General features: G+C 55.2%; 3 protein-coding genes across 3 annotated transcripts; 1 reads left to right on the forward strand and 2 right to left on the reverse strand.

Annotated features, from left to right (window-relative positions):
• Positions 1 to 3,554: 3,554 nt before the first annotated feature.
• Positions 3,555 to 4,728, reverse strand: BESB_012020 (putative proteasome subunit beta type 2; the record flags this gene model as incomplete). The annotated part of the gene is made up of 2 exons (XM_029359932.1): positions 3,555 to 3,806; positions 4,405 to 4,728. 2 exons carry the CDS (start codon positions 4,726 to 4,728, stop codon positions 3,555 to 3,557), a joined length of 576 nt encoding a protein of 191 aa, XP_029216599.1.
• A 2,575-nt stretch (positions 4,729 to 7,303) lies between these two features.
• Positions 7,304 to 8,751, forward strand: BESB_012030 (uncharacterized protein; the record flags this gene model as incomplete). Its single annotated transcript, XM_029359933.1, has 2 exons — positions 7,304 to 7,783; positions 8,212 to 8,751. 2 exons carry the CDS (start codon positions 7,304 to 7,306, stop codon positions 8,749 to 8,751), a joined length of 1,020 nt encoding a protein of 339 aa, XP_029216600.1.
• A 2,072-nt stretch (positions 8,752 to 10,823) lies between these two features.
• BESB_012040 (Alpha-galactosidase) lies at positions 10,824 to 16,648 on the reverse strand (the record flags this gene model as incomplete). Its single annotated transcript, XM_029359934.1, has 11 exons — positions 10,824 to 11,685; positions 12,184 to 12,466; positions 12,835 to 12,891; positions 13,235 to 13,298; positions 13,686 to 13,742; positions 13,990 to 14,171; positions 14,426 to 14,445; positions 15,027 to 15,163; positions 15,417 to 15,474; positions 15,827 to 16,106; positions 16,507 to 16,648. 11 exons carry the CDS (start codon positions 16,646 to 16,648, stop codon positions 10,824 to 10,826), a joined length of 2,142 nt encoding a protein of 713 aa, XP_029216601.1.
• Between the last annotated feature and the right edge of the window lie 808 nt (positions 16,649 to 17,456).

The following is a 17,456-nucleotide window of genomic DNA, read 5'->3' on the forward strand; positions in this document are numbered from 1 at the left end:
CGGTTCTGTGAGGGCATGTACACAAAAGACGTTGGGCGTGTCAAAGAAACCCCGAAGTATTTGAACAGTGGCGAGTTGGATCGAGGGCTTCAGCACTCAAAAGCAGGTGTACGTACACCGCCACCGCACCTGCTTGTGGGATCGGCCTTTCAACCTTCGGAACGCACATTTCCACCTGCGGTTCTTCAGAGATATGCACATGCCAGGCTGCTCGTGCATATGTACATAGACATGTATATTTTTGCCTCGTGTTTGTTTGTCTTTCATGGGTACTTTCTTGCGGGAAGCCACAACTGAGGGTGATTTTTTTGTGTGTGTTTCTGTGAGAGGGAACTGCCCGATTCTGTTGTTCAACGTGGATGTTTCGTGTTTTCTTGCTCCGGCAAGCCACGAAAGAACTGCCGGAGGTCCTGCACGTCCGTCGGGACGCCTCTGGTTTTCTTCTCTCTGTGCCGCGTATGAGGCCAGTCCTGGTTCACTCTCGATAGGTAGTGACTCAGGATGAGAGAATGATCTTTGACATTTTCTTCCCGAGGCACCTGCTGTCATCCTCTCCTCGTGCCTGTGTTTCCGGTGTCTACCTATGCCTCATTTCTCAGATCCCGTATACATACATCTGTATTTCTTTTTACACATGCATCACTCCTCCTGTGCGAGTTGCTGGCCTGACGTTTTGTTTCCTGGTGCATTGTCAGGATCTCTCAGCGTTTCGGGCGTGTGTGAATATGTCAGTTGATTCCCCGGATTTTCCAGGAGCTACGAGCGTAAGAAAGCGCCTTTATCGTTAATCCCATGTCTTCCTCTTCCGCCTTTTTTTCTTGTGTATTCTCTGAAGAGCGTGTGCGACAACGTGTAGGATTCACTTTGGATGACACTGCGAGGGAGGAACGCTTGACACGGCTCAGGCGGTCTCTGTCTTATTCGCGCATTTTTCAGAGGGAGGCAACTCAAAAAGGGAGCTTTTTCTGCAAGTCCTTTATCAACCTCAACCGCCGAAAGGGGCTTTTTCTCTATAAAGATGTCTGTGTGCTAGTGCAAGCGAACGTCAGTGCTTACCGCAGCGCTGTCTATCCACACGGGAAAACAAGGCGGTGAAGGGCCTCCTTTTCGTGATGAAACAAACTTTGCCCTAATCTGTCTTCTGGTACTTCTGCCATGAGTGGCGGCTCGCTGTTCTAACTACAGTTTGACTCTCTTCACGATGTTTTTGGTGTATATTTCATAATCAGTCACACCAGAATCATCGTGATACAGCAGGAAACGTGCGGCTAAGCAGGCCCTCGTTGAAGCAATGCAACAGTCCGTAGCGTCAGGCTGCTCCCTACCCACAACTAGTTTTCCGGTACAGAACAAGGCTGGTGCGAAGCGTCCCTGTAGAGAGAGCAAAGTACGCGGGGGCGCTTCTTTCGCCTCTCCGTGAGTTGACTGGTGTCAGGAACCCTGAGAATCATTGCGTTCGACAGACGAGAAGCTCGTCATGCACCTGCAAGCTAGTTCTTCCGATGCAGTGAACACGCTTGGAAACGCACAGCAATCCTCACAGCACTGCAATGAGTGCCCCATGGAGGAGCAGCGACAACACCTACATGGGAAGAAGGCATTTTCCTCGGGCTGAGACTGGCTCGTTGACAACAGATCTGCTAAGGGAATTCTACCACGAGAGTACGGCTTTTCTCGATTCTTCAGCTGGAATCCGCTTCTCGTTTGCAAGAACAATTCATGGGATAATAAGTAGAGAAACGACTGTGGCTTCAGACTGCACTCCCGTTCCCCAAACCGCGGTAGCATACAATCTCTTGAAGCACGTGTGCGTTCCGGTGCTGAGTGTGTGTCTGCATGGAAAAATAGAATTATGTTTTGAGCTTGCGGTGTGTGTAGACAAAGATGCAACGCTGCAGTGGAGAGCCTTCCTCGAGCCCTCATCCGTCTTGCGTCATTAAGTCAGTGCCCTGCGGCGAGATTCGGCGCACCGGCTACAAGGGAATTCTGAATTTGGGTCAAGGCGTATATTCCGCGTCGCTCCAGCACGCAAATGTGGATTCCACTGGAGTCAGTTGGCATTGCGCTAAGGGAATCATGCACTGCTGAGATCGTTCTAGTGGCTCGTGGAGGCCACGCCTCGGCGTCGGTCCCGAGCCATACAAGGAGGCGGTCCTCGTCCGCAGGCAGCCGCGCAACTTTCCACGATCAGCGTTTGTGGTTCTAATTTCTTAAATGTTATTGGCGAAAGACTGTGAGGGTATTGTGGCGTCCGCCATGCGTACTCTGCCCTAATCGTGACCGCATCCGTCCAAGTGGACGTCAGTGACTGATGCAGGCCACATTTGTCTTCTCTGCAGTATACACGCACAAAACCGACTAGTTGTTAACCTCGTTACCTGAACAAATGGATGCCTCGTCTTCCCGAGTTTTTCAGCCGCTCCTCAGGATACCGAGCAACCATCTGAACGATCTTTGGTGAGAGAAGCTGGCGAAGAATCGTCTTCGAAAAAGTATCATGTGCAGGGACGCAGCCTTGCTGACGGGTGCCTCGACAACGGCACTGTTGAACACTCACTACGCAGCAGCCTCATCCTAGTCTCACCTGAGGCAAGAACATGAACTAATCAACAGCACGGCCTAGTCTACAAACCTGCATCTGTGGACACGTGTCATAACCCGCCCCCCCGCCCCTTCCCTGTCTCCTCAGATGTTAAAGCGGCAAGGCAGGAGCGCCCTCTCGGCCTCGCAGGTGACTCTCCGAGCTCTCTTTAACTTACGAGAAGCGCCAGCGAGGAACGAGGTCTGTCAGCAAATGCGTTGAGTGTCCCTTTTTCCGCGGTTCGCCTGGCGAGTGACTTTTCGTGTGTTCGATGGACGTCCGCTTGCGTCCCCCGCAGGATGCACTGAGAAGCAACGCGAAGACCGCTAGGCTCTTTTGGCGGCTTCCTGGTCGCTACACGCTTTTTGCGAAACTGTAGCCGCAGCGCGTTCTCTCTATGGTTCCTGTTTCGATCTGGCGAGTCAATCACTGGGAAAGAAACGACTAGCGCCGCCGCAAAGCAACAATGGCCCACGCTTTTTGCAACTTTTTGTGTAGACAGACGCAAGCATAGCGCCTTGCAGCTCTCCTGTGCGTCCTGTGTCTCGGCGGGCAGATCCAGTAAGCGGAGTGGTGAGCTTAGAGCATGGGTCATTCGCTGGCTACGGTGCGGAAGTCCCCCGCTATCAACTTGCAGAAATAATGAATGCCAGACGCTCCGCACTTTGACTTACGCATGCCGCGAGTCATTTATTGACGTGCACATCTAGCTTTGTAGCTGGATCTGAGTTTCTGTCGATTTTTGAGTGTACACTTGTGTGTGCGGCGAGATCTTGACGCGCCACACCTTGCGTCGGCGACTTCACCTGGAGCGGCCTGAGAAATAAAGAAAAGACTCACTGCTTCCACGGTTTTGTACAACTAAAAGAACTAGGTCCACACGCACGCATGCGTATAGGCGTGTGGACACGCATGCGGAGATACAATGCAGCGCGCGTCACGTCCTCTAGCACTCCGGACATCGCCAGTTCACTCAAATGTCGAGCGTGCGAATGCCGTCTTTCGTCGCAATTTTGACTCGGAAGGACGCCTGGGACACGATAAAACGCGTCATCAGCTCCTTCTTGCACATTTCGAGGATTTTCAAAGCCTCCTCTTCTGTCAGGTCAGGGTGGTAGTAGCGATCCAAAAGACCGCCGAGGAAGTAGGCCGCGTAGCCATGCGCCCCCTTGTTCACGGACGCCATCGAGGCGAGGTAGTCCATCCAGTAGAGGTGGGGGCCAGTCTGCGAACAACAGAAAAAAACACGAATTCAGATAAGTGGGGAAAAGCAAGATGTCAGGCACGAAGCAGCAAAGAGGCAGTGGAAACCAATACCATGCTGCTACCCCATACGCCTCCATATATATGCATATACATATATATATACACATATATACATATATTTGTATCGGCCCCGACAACCGGATAGGGCACAGCGGCGTCGATGTGAGCTCAGAACGGAGACTCTTCGTAGTAGAGCCTCTCCAGGAGACGCGTGGGGCGCGGAGTCGTCAAGCGGGCGCCAAGCACAATCGCAGATGCTGCAAGAGCCAGCCTCGTTTTTTCGAGATCGCACATCCTCTCTGCTCCTCGGTTCGTCCTCGCTTTGCCTCGCACTGCCGATCTTCCCCTTCTCAGGCCCACTGGCCTCCTCCAGCCTAAGGTCCTGCCGCTGCCCCCCCCTCTCCGTTTCTTCGCCGTCTGCGGGCGCCGCCGCCTCCATTTTGCGGCTCGTCAGCTCGGTTCGTGTGCCTCTCCTGCGTAATGGAATCCTCAGGTCAAATCCTCTCTTCTTCCCTGCGCAGGCAGTTTGCGCTGCTTGCATTTTTGCGGTTTCGTACCTCATCGTAGCCGGCGAGCATGACATCGACGTGGTAGGGGCTCCTGCGCAGGTAGTAAGCGAGTTGCTGTCTGGTAAAGCTCGCGGTCGCCGCGCAGCTCAGTCTTTTGTTGTTTCGAAAGCGATACAGATGTACGTTTTTCTGGATGTAGTCGCCGAACTGCAGCCGGTCGCCAATCTGGCCTGCGAGGCCCATGATTTTGTTGTCGTCAACCAGTAAAACTTTGTCTTCGTCGTCCTTCATCCGCAAGATGCTCGAGTTCGCGTAGCGGTCACACGCCACCAACGCAAACGTCGGTCCGCGCAGTCCAATCACAGTCTCCATCTTCGGGCAGCAAAATTAAAAAACAACGAACGTGACGCGGACCGGCGAGCCAGACACTGCCAGGAGCAATCTCTGTACATGCATATACAAGTACGCCTTTTTTTGGATCGTCGCCGCTGGAGCAGGACCGTTGTGAGCGAGAAGAAACCAAGACGAGGAGGAGAGACAAAGAGAGCCGAAACAACGCAAAAGTTCGCTGGGGGACAAGGGGCGCCTGCGGCGCGGGGCAAACGAAGCGTGACTTCCTGTTGAAGGCAGAAGGAGTATGAAGCGAAGCAGAAAGACGGCGAGAAGAAACGGAGTAAAGTGAAGATGGCGCAAAGGAAAGAACGCGGGTGGCAGACCGCCCGTCTTTATTCTTGACGATAAAAAAAAGGCGCGTGAGAAACACACAGCCTTTGCCGAGGCAATTACGAAATCCTTCAGGGACAGCAGAAAGAAGAGATCGAAGAAAAGAGGTGCGACGACATTTGTGCATGGAAAGAGTGAAGAAAAGAGAGGAGATTTTAGACTGCACACGATCTCGCTTTTCCTCCACGTTCCTTCCCTCCTCATGCAGAGGCGGGCGGCCGAAGTAGACAGAAATCAAGGGGCGAAAACCGCCGTCAAGCAGCAACGGGTGGAAGGTGTGAACACGACTGAAGTGCCTTTCAACACCTCAGGGGGATTTCTTCCTTGTTTTCAGAGAGACGACGACGCTAAGCGCGCCGACGCGAGTCCCGACACAAAGTCGCCACGACAGCCACGCGTGCGAAAGAAGACAGGAGAACCAGGGCGATAGAGAAGAGAGAGCTTTCAACACGGCCACGTGGACTACCACACGAGCACACACCTGTTGGTCTATCGTGCGTGCTTCTGCACTGCTTGCGCCCTCTTCTTTTAGTAGTCTTCAGGGGCTTGCGTCATTTCCCGCAGAACTTCTGCAGAAGACTCATCACTCTCTTAGCCAGGAGTGGTGAAAAGCCGCCAAGCAGCCCTCGCCACAGCACGGTCGTTCACCTTTTACGACCATCAGTGACCTCTCACCACGTTGAATTTCGGCTCATGTGGCAGAGGGAGACTCATCTGCCTTTGGCCCGCATATAAGTCGATGCGTGTCGCACCGTTCGTCGGGGGGTCCTGTCGCCGGCCTGAACCCGGTTGCTCGGCATCAAGTCACCGGAGATTTTCGCAGTCCCGTTGGCACAACGGTACGTTGAGAGCGTGTCTTTCTCGATCTCAGCATGGAAGGCAGCCTCACTAGTCACCTCTCGTATTTCCCTGGGCTGCTAGAAAGCGAACCTGCAGCCGTCGTGTCTCAAGTCGCATGTGGAGTCGTCTGCCATATTCGGTAGCTTGGTTTTGTACCTAAGCGTTATATCTACGCCTCACGTGATTCGGTGAAGTTGTAAATTTGCTTTCCTAGAGCTCTCGCCCGTAGAGAGCAAAAAGAATCACTAACGCGAGCGTGCGTCCGCTGTACAGCTCCAGTAGCCGTCGATTAAATTTTCCAGCCTGTTCAGAAGATGGCTGGCCGCTTCCGTTGTGGGTTTACTGCATCTCCACGTTTCGCTAAAGGAGTTTCAGCTGATGAATTGATCTGCTAGGCGGAGTGAAGTCGCTTCAGCGACGATGACTAGCGGAATCCGCGCTCGACATTGACTCTCGAAGGAGGGAGCCACGCTAACGCACGACACTTTCGCGGCGGGCGGCGAACGTCGAAAGCGGGCGGAAGAAACCCTGGAGCGTTTGTGCTCTTTTGCTTTACGTGCGTGAAACTTGCTATTTTGTCACTCCCGGAAAAGGATTTCTATCCTGTGTACAGACTCCTTGTGCTGGCGATGGAATGATACAGACGCCGACGATGCCTACACCATGCAGGTCTCGGCGACCAGCGGGCAGTTGTCACCCCCCGCTGGTGCAACCGTTAACAGCCACTCCGTAGTCACTAAGAAAATTCCCGTTGTGAACCACATGGCCAAGCTTTGAGAACTAGGCGCACGGTTATCTCGCCGTTGCTATACCCTCCATCCTGCTTTCCACCCGCAATAACTCAGGCACTAGGGATCGACTTCACTCTGCGCGACAGACTGCACGCCCGGTAGTGGGGCAAAGCGACTCATGCGCCCTCCAGGAGGCTGTAACCCTATGTGTGTTATGCTTTGATGCGTGCTTACATTCTTAGAGCAGATACGAACTAGAAGATAGCGGCGACGATATTCTGTGTCTTGCTCTTCAGCTATCGGGCGCTCACGACACAGGCGAGCATTCACTTCATGCCGACGGATTTGTCTGGCGCCACCCCTCTAGCGGCAATCGCAATGTGACATACACGCGGCCAGGCTATATACAGGGACGGAAGATACGCTCTGCCGCTCTCCGCCTTTCGAGTGTGTTTGCGTGCGGCTTGTGATTTCTGGGATAGAGAACGCGAGCAATACCCCCTTAGTCGCCCGCCTTCCGCCATATTGTCGCTGGCCTTGCCCCGCCAGCTAGTGTGCTTCGCTGGAAGCCTCTGTTGGAAGAGCGGCAGTCTGCATGCAGACGCCAAGTTCGTGCTGGCTGAGGCCGTTTGCCTCATCTAGTTGTCACCGTCATGCCTCCCCCATGGGCCTTGCGTCTTTTTGTCATCTGGTGCGCTGCCGCGCGCCTCTGGTGTACTAGTCAGCACATGCCTCTGAGCACACTGTGCATAGAGGGAGGCTTGGCGGCGCCGGGTCATACCTTCGGGGCGACGAGCGACCCCTTGGACTCGACGAAGGCAGCGAGTTCGTTGCCATTAGCCTCCACGCCGGTGCGCGGCGATGCCGTTTTTCGCGGAAAAGCGCCGTCGCGTGGAGAACGAGAAGAGTCGACACGTGAACTATGGCGCAGGGCCTTCGGACCTCGTAGCACCCCTGCTACCAGAAGAAGGCTCTTATACACCCTGCCTCCCCCCCCAGATCCGACCAGAGTTGATCCAAAGATCCTGGAGGCGGCGCGCAACCCTCCGCCACTTGCGGACCAGCTTGCACAGGAATTGCCCTTCTCTTTCTACCTCCCTGACAAAGATGGATACTTTCTCGTTTTCATTCAGGTAAAAGAAAACCTCCGCAGGCATGTGTGCCTTTGTTCTGCCAACCTTTACGTCCGTCCACAGACGCGCTCACCTTGGTCGCGGGGCGGCAATGTCTCCTCGTTGAGAGGTGGGGTTTTCCAATTTTCTCTTTCACCTTTCTGTGTTGGTTTTTCTTGCTGGTGGAATGAACGTGTTTCAATGGCTGTCTCCCAAGTCCGCGGTTCGTGCTGTGCTGCGGCTGCGCACCTTTAGTGGTTTTCCAGCCCGCCCCCCTGACTCACCTTTTGCCACCGGGGATCTGAACACATTGCTTTTTCGGCGTCTCTCTCCGGTTTGGGCTCGCCCAGGTCTTTGTCTCCTGTATGTGGCCAGGGTGTCAGTTTGTCGACGCGCTTTTGGTTGCTCGTATTCGGCGGCATATGCACGTCTGTGGTTGTTCTGATCAGGCTGGGAAGATGAATATCGAGCGCTTGCAGGCTATTTCGCCAGAACAGATCGTGGCGTTCATAAAATTTGTGGGCTGCCTGTTCTTCGGAACCATTGAAGGCCGCCCGGAGGCGCGCGTGAGGATCGTTTTTGACTGCGACGGCGTAGACACCCTGCAACTGCTGAGGAAGGGAGGCCTGAGCACCATGCGGGCGACACTGCAGGGCGTGAGCAACCTGGCGTTGCTTCTTGGGGACCGAACAGCGGACTTTGTTATCGTCAACGTTTCCATGGCGCTCAGCACTCTCATCGAATTGGCGAAACAGACCGCGCACCCACGTGTGCGGGTCACAGCGCTTGGCGGCCCCTCAGAATATGTCCCCTGGCTGACTGACCTCGTAGGAGCAGAGAGCTTGCCCGCGTCATACGGAGGCACAGCCACGACGCCTATCGGCGAGACTCCAGTGGCCGTCGTCGTCAGAAGGAAGATTAGCGATATTCTTCGCGCGCGAGCCGTGAAACGCGCTAACAAGGCAGAGGCGCGAAAGCGGCGTTCGTGAAGAGGAACTAGCCACTGATGGTGATGCTTGGAGGGAGTCGAACGATGCCACACAAGGGCAGCTGTCGAACTCAGAGAGAGGTTACGGAAACACACTGCAAAAGACCGCAAACAACTACAAAGGACAGCCTCATGGACGGGGTTGCGCGACGGCGGAAGAGATAGGAACAGTAGAGAGCCTTCGTAAGCCCTGAGTACGGGGAAACAGCAGGACAGCAGAAATATGGAGTCGTGAAACGCCACGCAAGGCAGCTATGAACAGAAATCTAGAGCGATGGCGGTATACACACACACACGGAGAGCGAGAGGCGCAGAGGCAGCACGGGTATGCGCCAGACAAGGAAAAATGCGAGGGAGAGGGCGTCCCAAAAGATACGTAAGAGCTCTGCGGATGCACGTTCGACAGCCGGGACGGTCAGGGGCAGACGAGGATGCACAAGCCTCCTCAGTTGACTCCGCCATGCGAGTTGGTGCGACCTGAAAGCTGGCTGGAGATGACCCACGCCGCAGGCGAGGGAGGAGAGACAGAAGGGAAAGATTAGTTTCGCTGCTCTGGGCATTTGCTGGCAGTCATGAAGAGCAAGAAAGATGTCGCCGAATTAAGTGACCTGAGCATGCCTGTTTCTGCCACGATTTTGGTTTAGGCTTTGTGGGAGGGAGAGGGGGGCGGGGGGAGCGACGGTGCGTCAGAAGGCAGCCTTCCTCGGATTTTTCAGCTCTTGTCCGTGTGCCCTTCCACCCCTACACTTTAGGACAGCGTTTTGTATAGGCGCGAATGTAAAATGCGTGAGGAGAGACTCGCTTTGTCGGTGACCTGCGTGAAACATGTGCCCGCTTGGGCAGGCGCGGACCAGCACGATAAATGAATACAAGAAGCAGCGGAGAGAGCGGCGGCGGGGGGAGAGGCGAGCTTGAATTACAGCTAGCAACATGGCGCCGATACATGCACAGACAGACGGCATCCCTTAGATGACTTAGTCTCCACTATTTCTTCTTGGGAAGGATGGACACATAGCAACGATCGTTGAGACCCGCGAACCCTCAGATGCCATACACATCATGATCGATTCTTTCACCAGAAACGAGAGATGGGTGTACCGCTGGCTTCTGTTCTGGCGCAGACCGTTGCTTCTGGCCCCTTTCTTCTCCGTTCGCGACGTACAAAATGTCCCCGGTCTTCGCTTTGCAGTGAGGGCTACGAAAAGATGAGTGTCTCCGGTAGCGTAAAGCATACTCCAGCGGGGAACACCCTGTGAGGTTGCACTCGCCAAACGAAGCTACGAACGCGTTAACTGTGCAGGTCTGCGGTCAGCCCACGTAGCCTGCTGCTGCGAGTTCCGTGCTTCCTTGCCCAGACACCGCTAAAAAGAGTCTCACATAGGCCCTCTTGTGGCCCTGAGCAAACAACTCGCGACTTCCTATTCAGAACGAGGGATCTCACTGAGGCAACGACGACACCTGCCGTCTGTCGAACACTGAAAGCCGCCGCCTTCTCAGCCGGGTACGTGTGACACACAACTCACCGCCCGGCGAGCCACTTCTGCTGCGCCAGCTCTTGAGGTGAACCCGCCCCCGCTGGTCTGAAAGATGATCAGGCCGTGGTGCAGCGACGAACACGATCTTTGGAAATTGCGTGATGCCAGAGCCGAAATTAGCAGGCACTTATTGGGCTATTTTAGTAGCCGTTCTGCGTCTCAGTTGGCAGTTACCTACGAAGAAAGACGGCATTTAGTAGCACAGCGCCCAGCGAATCTTGGACGACGTGCCCAATGCACGTAAAGAGAGCGCAGTTCTTCCAGTAAAAATTTAGGACATCGCGCCAATTGGTTTTAGTTCTGCGACGTCAAAGAACAGGAAAAACGAAAGTATTGACCGACGAGAGGATCTGACTGGGACAATGCCAATATCGGGGGGCACACCGGAAACTGCCAACGCCATCGACTGAAAAAACATGCGACCTATTTCCACAATGGCCCTGAACCACGTCGATAAAAACACACCGTCCCTTCACGTTGCTTCACGAAAACTTTTCTTCTGTTCTCTTTATAGAACACCGGTGGGCTTTAGTCCTCCTTAGTTGGCATGTGGCCGTTCACACTGCATAAGCTGCATTCTCGGGGGGCTGCCGCCCTTTTGCCTCGAATTAGCGATAAGCAGCTCTCTCCCGCCAATGAGGAGAGCAATGAGAAGCCCTGCAACGACCAGTCCGCCGAGCCACACGGGCCAGGAAGCCGATGCAACTTTACTGGGCTGAGCCGTCACGTTTGCCTCACTGAAGCCGTGCCCGCTTTCCTTGGAAAGCTCTTTCGCCTCTCGGCTGGTTTTTGCCTCCTTTGTGCCGGACTTGGCCTCGACTTTGGGCTCAGCCTCCGTAGACGCTTCCTTCGCCGCAACGGCCTCTCTTGCGTCCTCGCTGCTGTGGGGGTTGTGGGGCTGCTGCTGAGACGAAGGCGATCCAACCTCCAGGGGCTTCTTCACGTTCTTGACAGCTTCCCGCGCCTGCTCGGCCGCCTTCTCCGCGTTGTCTGTAAGGTGCGCGTCGTGACTTTCCTGTTTCTCCACACGGTGCTTATGGGGTCTCTCCTCGTCGTCCACGGCAGCTTTGCTTTCCCGTTCAAGCTCCGGAATGACCGAGGAGAGCAGCTTGTTGGCAATGCCGTTCAAATTCTCCATGAGGTGATCCATGGGGAAAGGCGGCGGAGGCGCAGGCGGGGCGAGTGGCGCAATGCGGAAGATTCTGACCACTCCCGCCCCGCGCAGGAGTGGCCGCGCAGTGAAGGCAGGCGGGAAGAGAAGAGGACGCATAGCGGCGGAGCGGAAGGAAAGCGGCGCCGAGCCGAGGACTCGAGGGACACCGAGGGGGCTGAAGAAGGGCACTCCAGCGCCCATCTCCACGCGGGGCGCGGGCTCGACAGCCGCGGGACTTGGCTCAGTGCTAAAGCAGTGCGCACACAAGAGAGAACTTCGAGAGTGGTTGACTATAGAGTTTAGACGCTAGCTTCCCGGCGTGGAAGCTGTGTGTGGAACATTTCCTTCTCGCCGTTAACATGATCTCAGAGTACTCGAGTCTGACCAGTAGCGGCGTACTTGGAGAGAGCATCCCTGAGACAGAGTTATTTACAAATAACATGCTGGTCATGAAAAGCACAAGAGAACAGGGATCCGGTAAACGAAGACCTTGAAGATCTTGCAACAGACAAGAGAAGAAACGCAGAAGCATGCGCGTCACACCCTACTGTCCTGGACACTTAACCACACACGACCAGCCGGGCAAACGAACAAACGATGAAGGGAGCGCAGACGTAGAGACAACGACGCGTCCGCGGCTCTGCCAGCTGGACTCAGAGGAACAAACCGGACACAATACACATACAAATAATAAAAACTAGTTAGATGGTACCGAGATGGGCCTGCGAGTTACTTTTGGACTTACTGGTGAGGCATGTCCATGACCGTGAAGACCGCAGCGTCGTGAGGCGCGATGACAATCTCCACAGGCGGCCCATGCACCGTCAGAACTGTGCTGCCTTCGTCCTTCCAGACGTTTCGGAGCTCCAGAGGGAACTCGCGCACAAAACCCAGCCAGCCTGCGAGCGTCTGCCAGTCGAGCTGCTGAGAGACTTCCTTGTCGCCCCAGTTAACCAGTGCCAGACCGAAATCCGGGCCCTCGAGAGACGAGACTCGCACCTCCACGGAGTCCCCCAGCCTCTTTGTCACTGCAGACACGCGACAGACAGAAAACGCGACTTTTGAAGGGCAGATCCAGTGACTGCCGCAACCTCTGGGGAACCGCGACCGCCCCCCCCCCCCCCCCGCCCCGGCGACAGAGCGACAGCACTTTTGACACTTTTTCCTAATGTCAACGTAGGAGCAACTAAGCGGGTAGAAGCGTCTCTGTCCGGTGAATCCGAGAAGGCGGAAGCGGCAGGATGACTCGTACCAGGCACCGTTTCGAAGCAACAGACGAAAAGGAGGGACGGAAAAGTACATACGATGGGGAGTAGCGTTGAGGCACCGGCTGTCCTGCCTGGACGGGAAACCGTTGACCCTCACATCCAGAAGCCCAAGAGAGACGGCCACTTACGCCATGTCATGTCCATGTTGTCGATAACATGGTCCAGGGAACTGCCCGTCAAGATCTCTGAAGGCAAAAAAGTTTTTCTCAAATCAGAGCGAGTGCGAGAAAGCCGAATCAGGTGGCGGCGAGCCTGGAGGGCACACATTGTCGGTCACACACTCTCCACCAGACGCTCCTGAAACCGCTGGAACTACCTCTACTATTCCTTGTTTGTGGTCCGCTCCTCCCCTCTCCACGCATTCTGCTGCTCCTCTATGCGGCGCCGGAGCGAATGTGAAAACATGATACAGATCGTGTGAGAAAAGGAAAAAAACACCTGCCACGCACGCCAATCCTCTCGCTGCGTTAGCTTTCCTCTGAATCCTCTCGGACTCAACGGCTGAACTCAAACCCAACTGCGACTCACTGGTGAGCGCAGGTGACACTGATGCGATATCGCCGGCGAGCAGGATCGGGGCTCCAGAAAGAGCCTGAGAAGAGACATATCCACGCCCCACCGACCGAGACTGCATCAAACGTGTGTTTTGTTGGCAGCCCCCCCACCCCCCCCCGGTGTCGTCTGATATTTGTCGATCTACACTCCACATCCAATAACAGATAACTGAACAGTCGCAAACGATTTCACCTGTATCACCCTTGCGGAAAGGACGAGATGCACACGGCCTGGTTAGTCATCGGCTCCTCAGGCGGTCCGGCACCATACCATCAGGTCTGTCTACACCCAATCCTATCAAGTGGTCACTGGATCATCACGCATTATTCGTGCCTAACTACGCCGCCAAAGAGCCAGATTGATAAAGCACAGAAACGCGTGCGCAGCATGAAGCTCTCGCTCCATTCTCGTTCAGGAGGCTTACAAATAAGGACAATTCCACGCGCACTTCCGCGGGCGTAGGAGCCTGGGCTCCGGTGATCTGAGGGAACAAACAAGCGAATTCGCGACCGCGTGTCCACTGCGATAAAAATCGGTCTGCGGTTTCCTGAACTCTCTGCCGAGATCCGTCAGTTCCGTACGTCCCGTGTGGGCGCCACACAACTCCTGTCCAAGTCCTCTCTCTTCGGCCCGTTCGCTTCCAATCCCTATCCACCTGAACGGACGAAAGGACTCTAGGGAAAAAAGGCACCTTGAAACTCTGCGCTGCACTGCTCAAGTGTACTCACCGGAAGGTGCTGGGGACTCAGCTTGAGAAACGGGCTTGGCCCCACGACCTCGGAGGCCTCTGTGCTTCGCTTCCACGCGGAAGCGAACTCGTTGAAGCCTGTCCAGAAGCGCGGCGCTTTCTCGACGATGTGTTGAACAGTGCAGATGTTGGAGAGAGTGTGGAGCTCCTTCTGGAGTTCTTCTGGGAGGCAGCAAACCACGGCGCAGGCGCACTGACGTGCTGGTCAAGGCGGTCGCCGCAGGAGGAAACGGGCGCCACAAGACACTCCAGAAACGAAGCCCACACGGAAGAGATATTAGGGCCGGAGTTGCGCAAAGCACCATCGGGCTTGCTGTCGACCCGCACAGTGCTGCGACTAACTCGACAAACGCGCGAGTGTACCCGCGAGCGAGATTGGGTCGACTAGGGACAGGGTGCCGACTGAGAGAACTCACCACGATCGCCGGTGGCCAGGCTGAGAGAAAGGAAACGCAACACGCCGAGACAAGCAATGCAGGGAAACAGAGCGGAATCGGTTGCATGTGGCTATCGCCAGCACACGGTGCTTGCCACGCAATCACGCAGTACACCCCACACACAGGCGCATCTGAGTTCGTTCATCCGATGACAAGGACGAGCGAGGCCACCAGCATGCTTTCCAGAGTGAGTAGACAGTCAAGAGTGAGGTTATTTGAGCCAGGACATGGGTATCGATATGCACAGATGCACGATGATCTCTTGTCTGCAGCAACAATTCATCCTCGTTCTCTTGTGTAGAGTCATATGTCGATTCCGAATGCATTTTTCTGGACCGAGTCCTCTGCAATAGAGTAGTTAACTGTCGCGAGGTGGAAGTCAAAACAGCTCTCCGTCCTTTGAATTATGGACATGCAGCTAACGAACCTGACGAATCAATGACTCCATTCCCTTCGACAATAGTTCCCTGTGTGCATGTGTGCGCCGCACGCCACACATATCTCGCTGAGTGGAAGCGCGACGCGGACTGAGCTCGCGAAAGATCTCAGCGACACATGCCCGAAAACTAACCAAACCCACCTGGCGGGCGCGTTGGAGTCGAGCCAGCTGCACAGCAGCTGCGGGATCGGTGAAGCCTCTGCGTGCGACTGGAGAATCACCCTCCACGACGCGGCCTCCCGGTGCGTCGCCACCCCGATCGAGTGACAGGCATGGAGCTGAACACAACGCCACAGAAAACGAACTGGCGTCCGCCCCCAGAGCTAAAGCCGTATCCCATGGGCGGCGAACTCGCCTCCCCCCCCTTCCACCCTCCCCGAAGTTGAGGGCACATGGAAACTCAGCGTGACGTGGAGCAGCGATGGCGACGTGGGCGACAACTGGAGCCCGCGCGAATCAGCACGGCATAGAGAGAGCCAGGGAAGATCGAGGAAATAGAAGCGAGCGACCAGCGGACTGTAGACGACATACCTGAATGACGTCAACGCCCCACTCCAAAAAAGTGGAGACATCTTGTTCGGGTTCCGAACTGAACGTAAAACGCACAGAACAGCTGCAAACAAGACTGCATGCGCTTTGCGGCCGGCACCACCCAAAACAATCAATGTAACCGGCAGCTGTTGCCGCGGCGCTCGAGCGCGAGAGATCGCATTCCGCCGCGGCCCCGACACCAAACACAGCCACAGAGTCGTCGCTTCTCCAACCTTGACTCGGTCCCTTTCTGAGATGCACATGCCTCTTGCATGCCAACTTCCGCCTCCGGCTTTCAGGAACGGCTGGGGCAACAGCCTGCAGCAGCAGGCGCCCATTCCCAAGGCCTGTGAGCTCAAGCAAAGAATGCCAGCGACAGAAAAATCCCCAAATACCGGCATGGGACATACTCAGGTGAGATGGGAGCCGACGAAGAGCATGCGCCTGCGAGACTGGCGCCAATTCCAAAGCGCAGACCTTTCTCGTGGACGTAGTCGACGAGGGCCCGCATGCCCGACGGAAATCGCGAAGCGTCTGCCTGCAGGCGCCCCTCGCTGTCTCTCTCCGCTGACGCCCAGCAGCCGTCGAGCAGCACCAAGTCATAGCCCGCCTGCCGGAAGTCGCGCTCGCTGAGGCGATCCGCAACGCTGCGGAGCTGGCTCTCATCAGGAAGGTCTTGCTTCTTGCAGTCTGACGCCACGCAGAAAGCCGGAAGGAAACGGCAGAGTCAAGGAACAAGAAAAAAGGAAGAGCGTCGCTGGAAAGAGAAGACAGCAAGTTCCGGAGTAGAGGAACCGTTCAGTTGTGGGAAGTTCTAAAGCAATTGCAAGGGAGTTTGATGGATGAAACTGATGATGAAATTCAGAGTGCCGACAAAGACCGCGGATGGGAAAGATGGGGGCATCAGCGGCTTCGCTACAACCGATAGCCTCTGCATGCTTACCCTAAACCCTAAACGAGAGTCGACTCGTAGCTAGCTTTTTATATGCTCCACATAGCCCAAACACGTATAGAAACACCCGCACCATACAACGGATGAAACAAAGCAAACGCTCGACATGGAATCCACGCGCCACTCACAGTGGCGTACCTGGCCAGCTGGCGCTTGTCCAGCCCATCATTCGTCTCCTTGTTTTATGAGGCGCTGATTCATGAGCCTCTTCTTCATCGCCGAAGACATCGTCAAGAAGCTTTTTCTCAAGCTTGACGGTTTCCCTCAGCAGCGGCTCCATACTGTCGAATGGTGAGTCCGGGCTGAGGGTGTTATGCGCGGCAACACCCAAGAAAAAGACAATCGACACTGGAACGAACGCAAGAAAGAAAAGACACATCTGCGCTTTTCGACTGCAGAGGCCGCGGGAACGCGAGGCGAGGAGCGCCCCGCGAGGGCTGCCTGCCGCCATATTTCCCTGCTTCCGAAAACACGAAAATTCAGAATGCAACGGATTTCCACTGTTGCCTCCAATCACGCGATGGAAACTTCAGCACCCACCACGCAACAGCTGCAAACAACCGCTTTTTGCGGGCAACCATACAAATACTGAAACACAGGTCCGAATTTAACGACAGCAGTACCGGAGTGACTGATGCAAATTGGCAACTCTTTGGCGCCACCAGACGCCTGGAAACACGAAGGAAACCCTGCGCCAGAACCCGACGAGTCTTGGATGGAGAGCTGCGGCGGGCGCGACAGTTTCCCTGCCGCTGAGAGGTGACTCCCCAAGGCACGGAGGTGGGAAATATAACACAGCCTCGCACGCAAAAAAACGCGTCGGTTTGATCAACGATAAAATGAGTCAAAAAGAGAGTGGGATTGAAAGAAAAAGAGAGGAGTCCTACCTAGTCGTTGGCCGCTTTATTGGTGAAGTACAAGACAAGGCTGCACAGGCCGACCAGTGGAGGCGGGTCAGCTGCGGCGGGTTGACCAGAGGAGAGGTAAACTTGAACAGCGGACAGAAAATTAAGTGGAAAACGAAAACGACCAGGCAAAGATTGTGGACACAAAACGCAGCACGGTACTTCTGGGAGTCTTCGCGTCAG

This window comes from Besnoitia besnoiti, chromosome IX (assembly GCF_002563875.1).
Source record: "Besnoitia besnoiti strain Bb-Ger1 chromosome IX, whole genome shotgun sequence".
In the NCBI taxonomy this organism is placed as follows: Eukaryota; Apicomplexa; class Conoidasida; order Eucoccidiorida; family Sarcocystidae; genus Besnoitia; species Besnoitia besnoiti.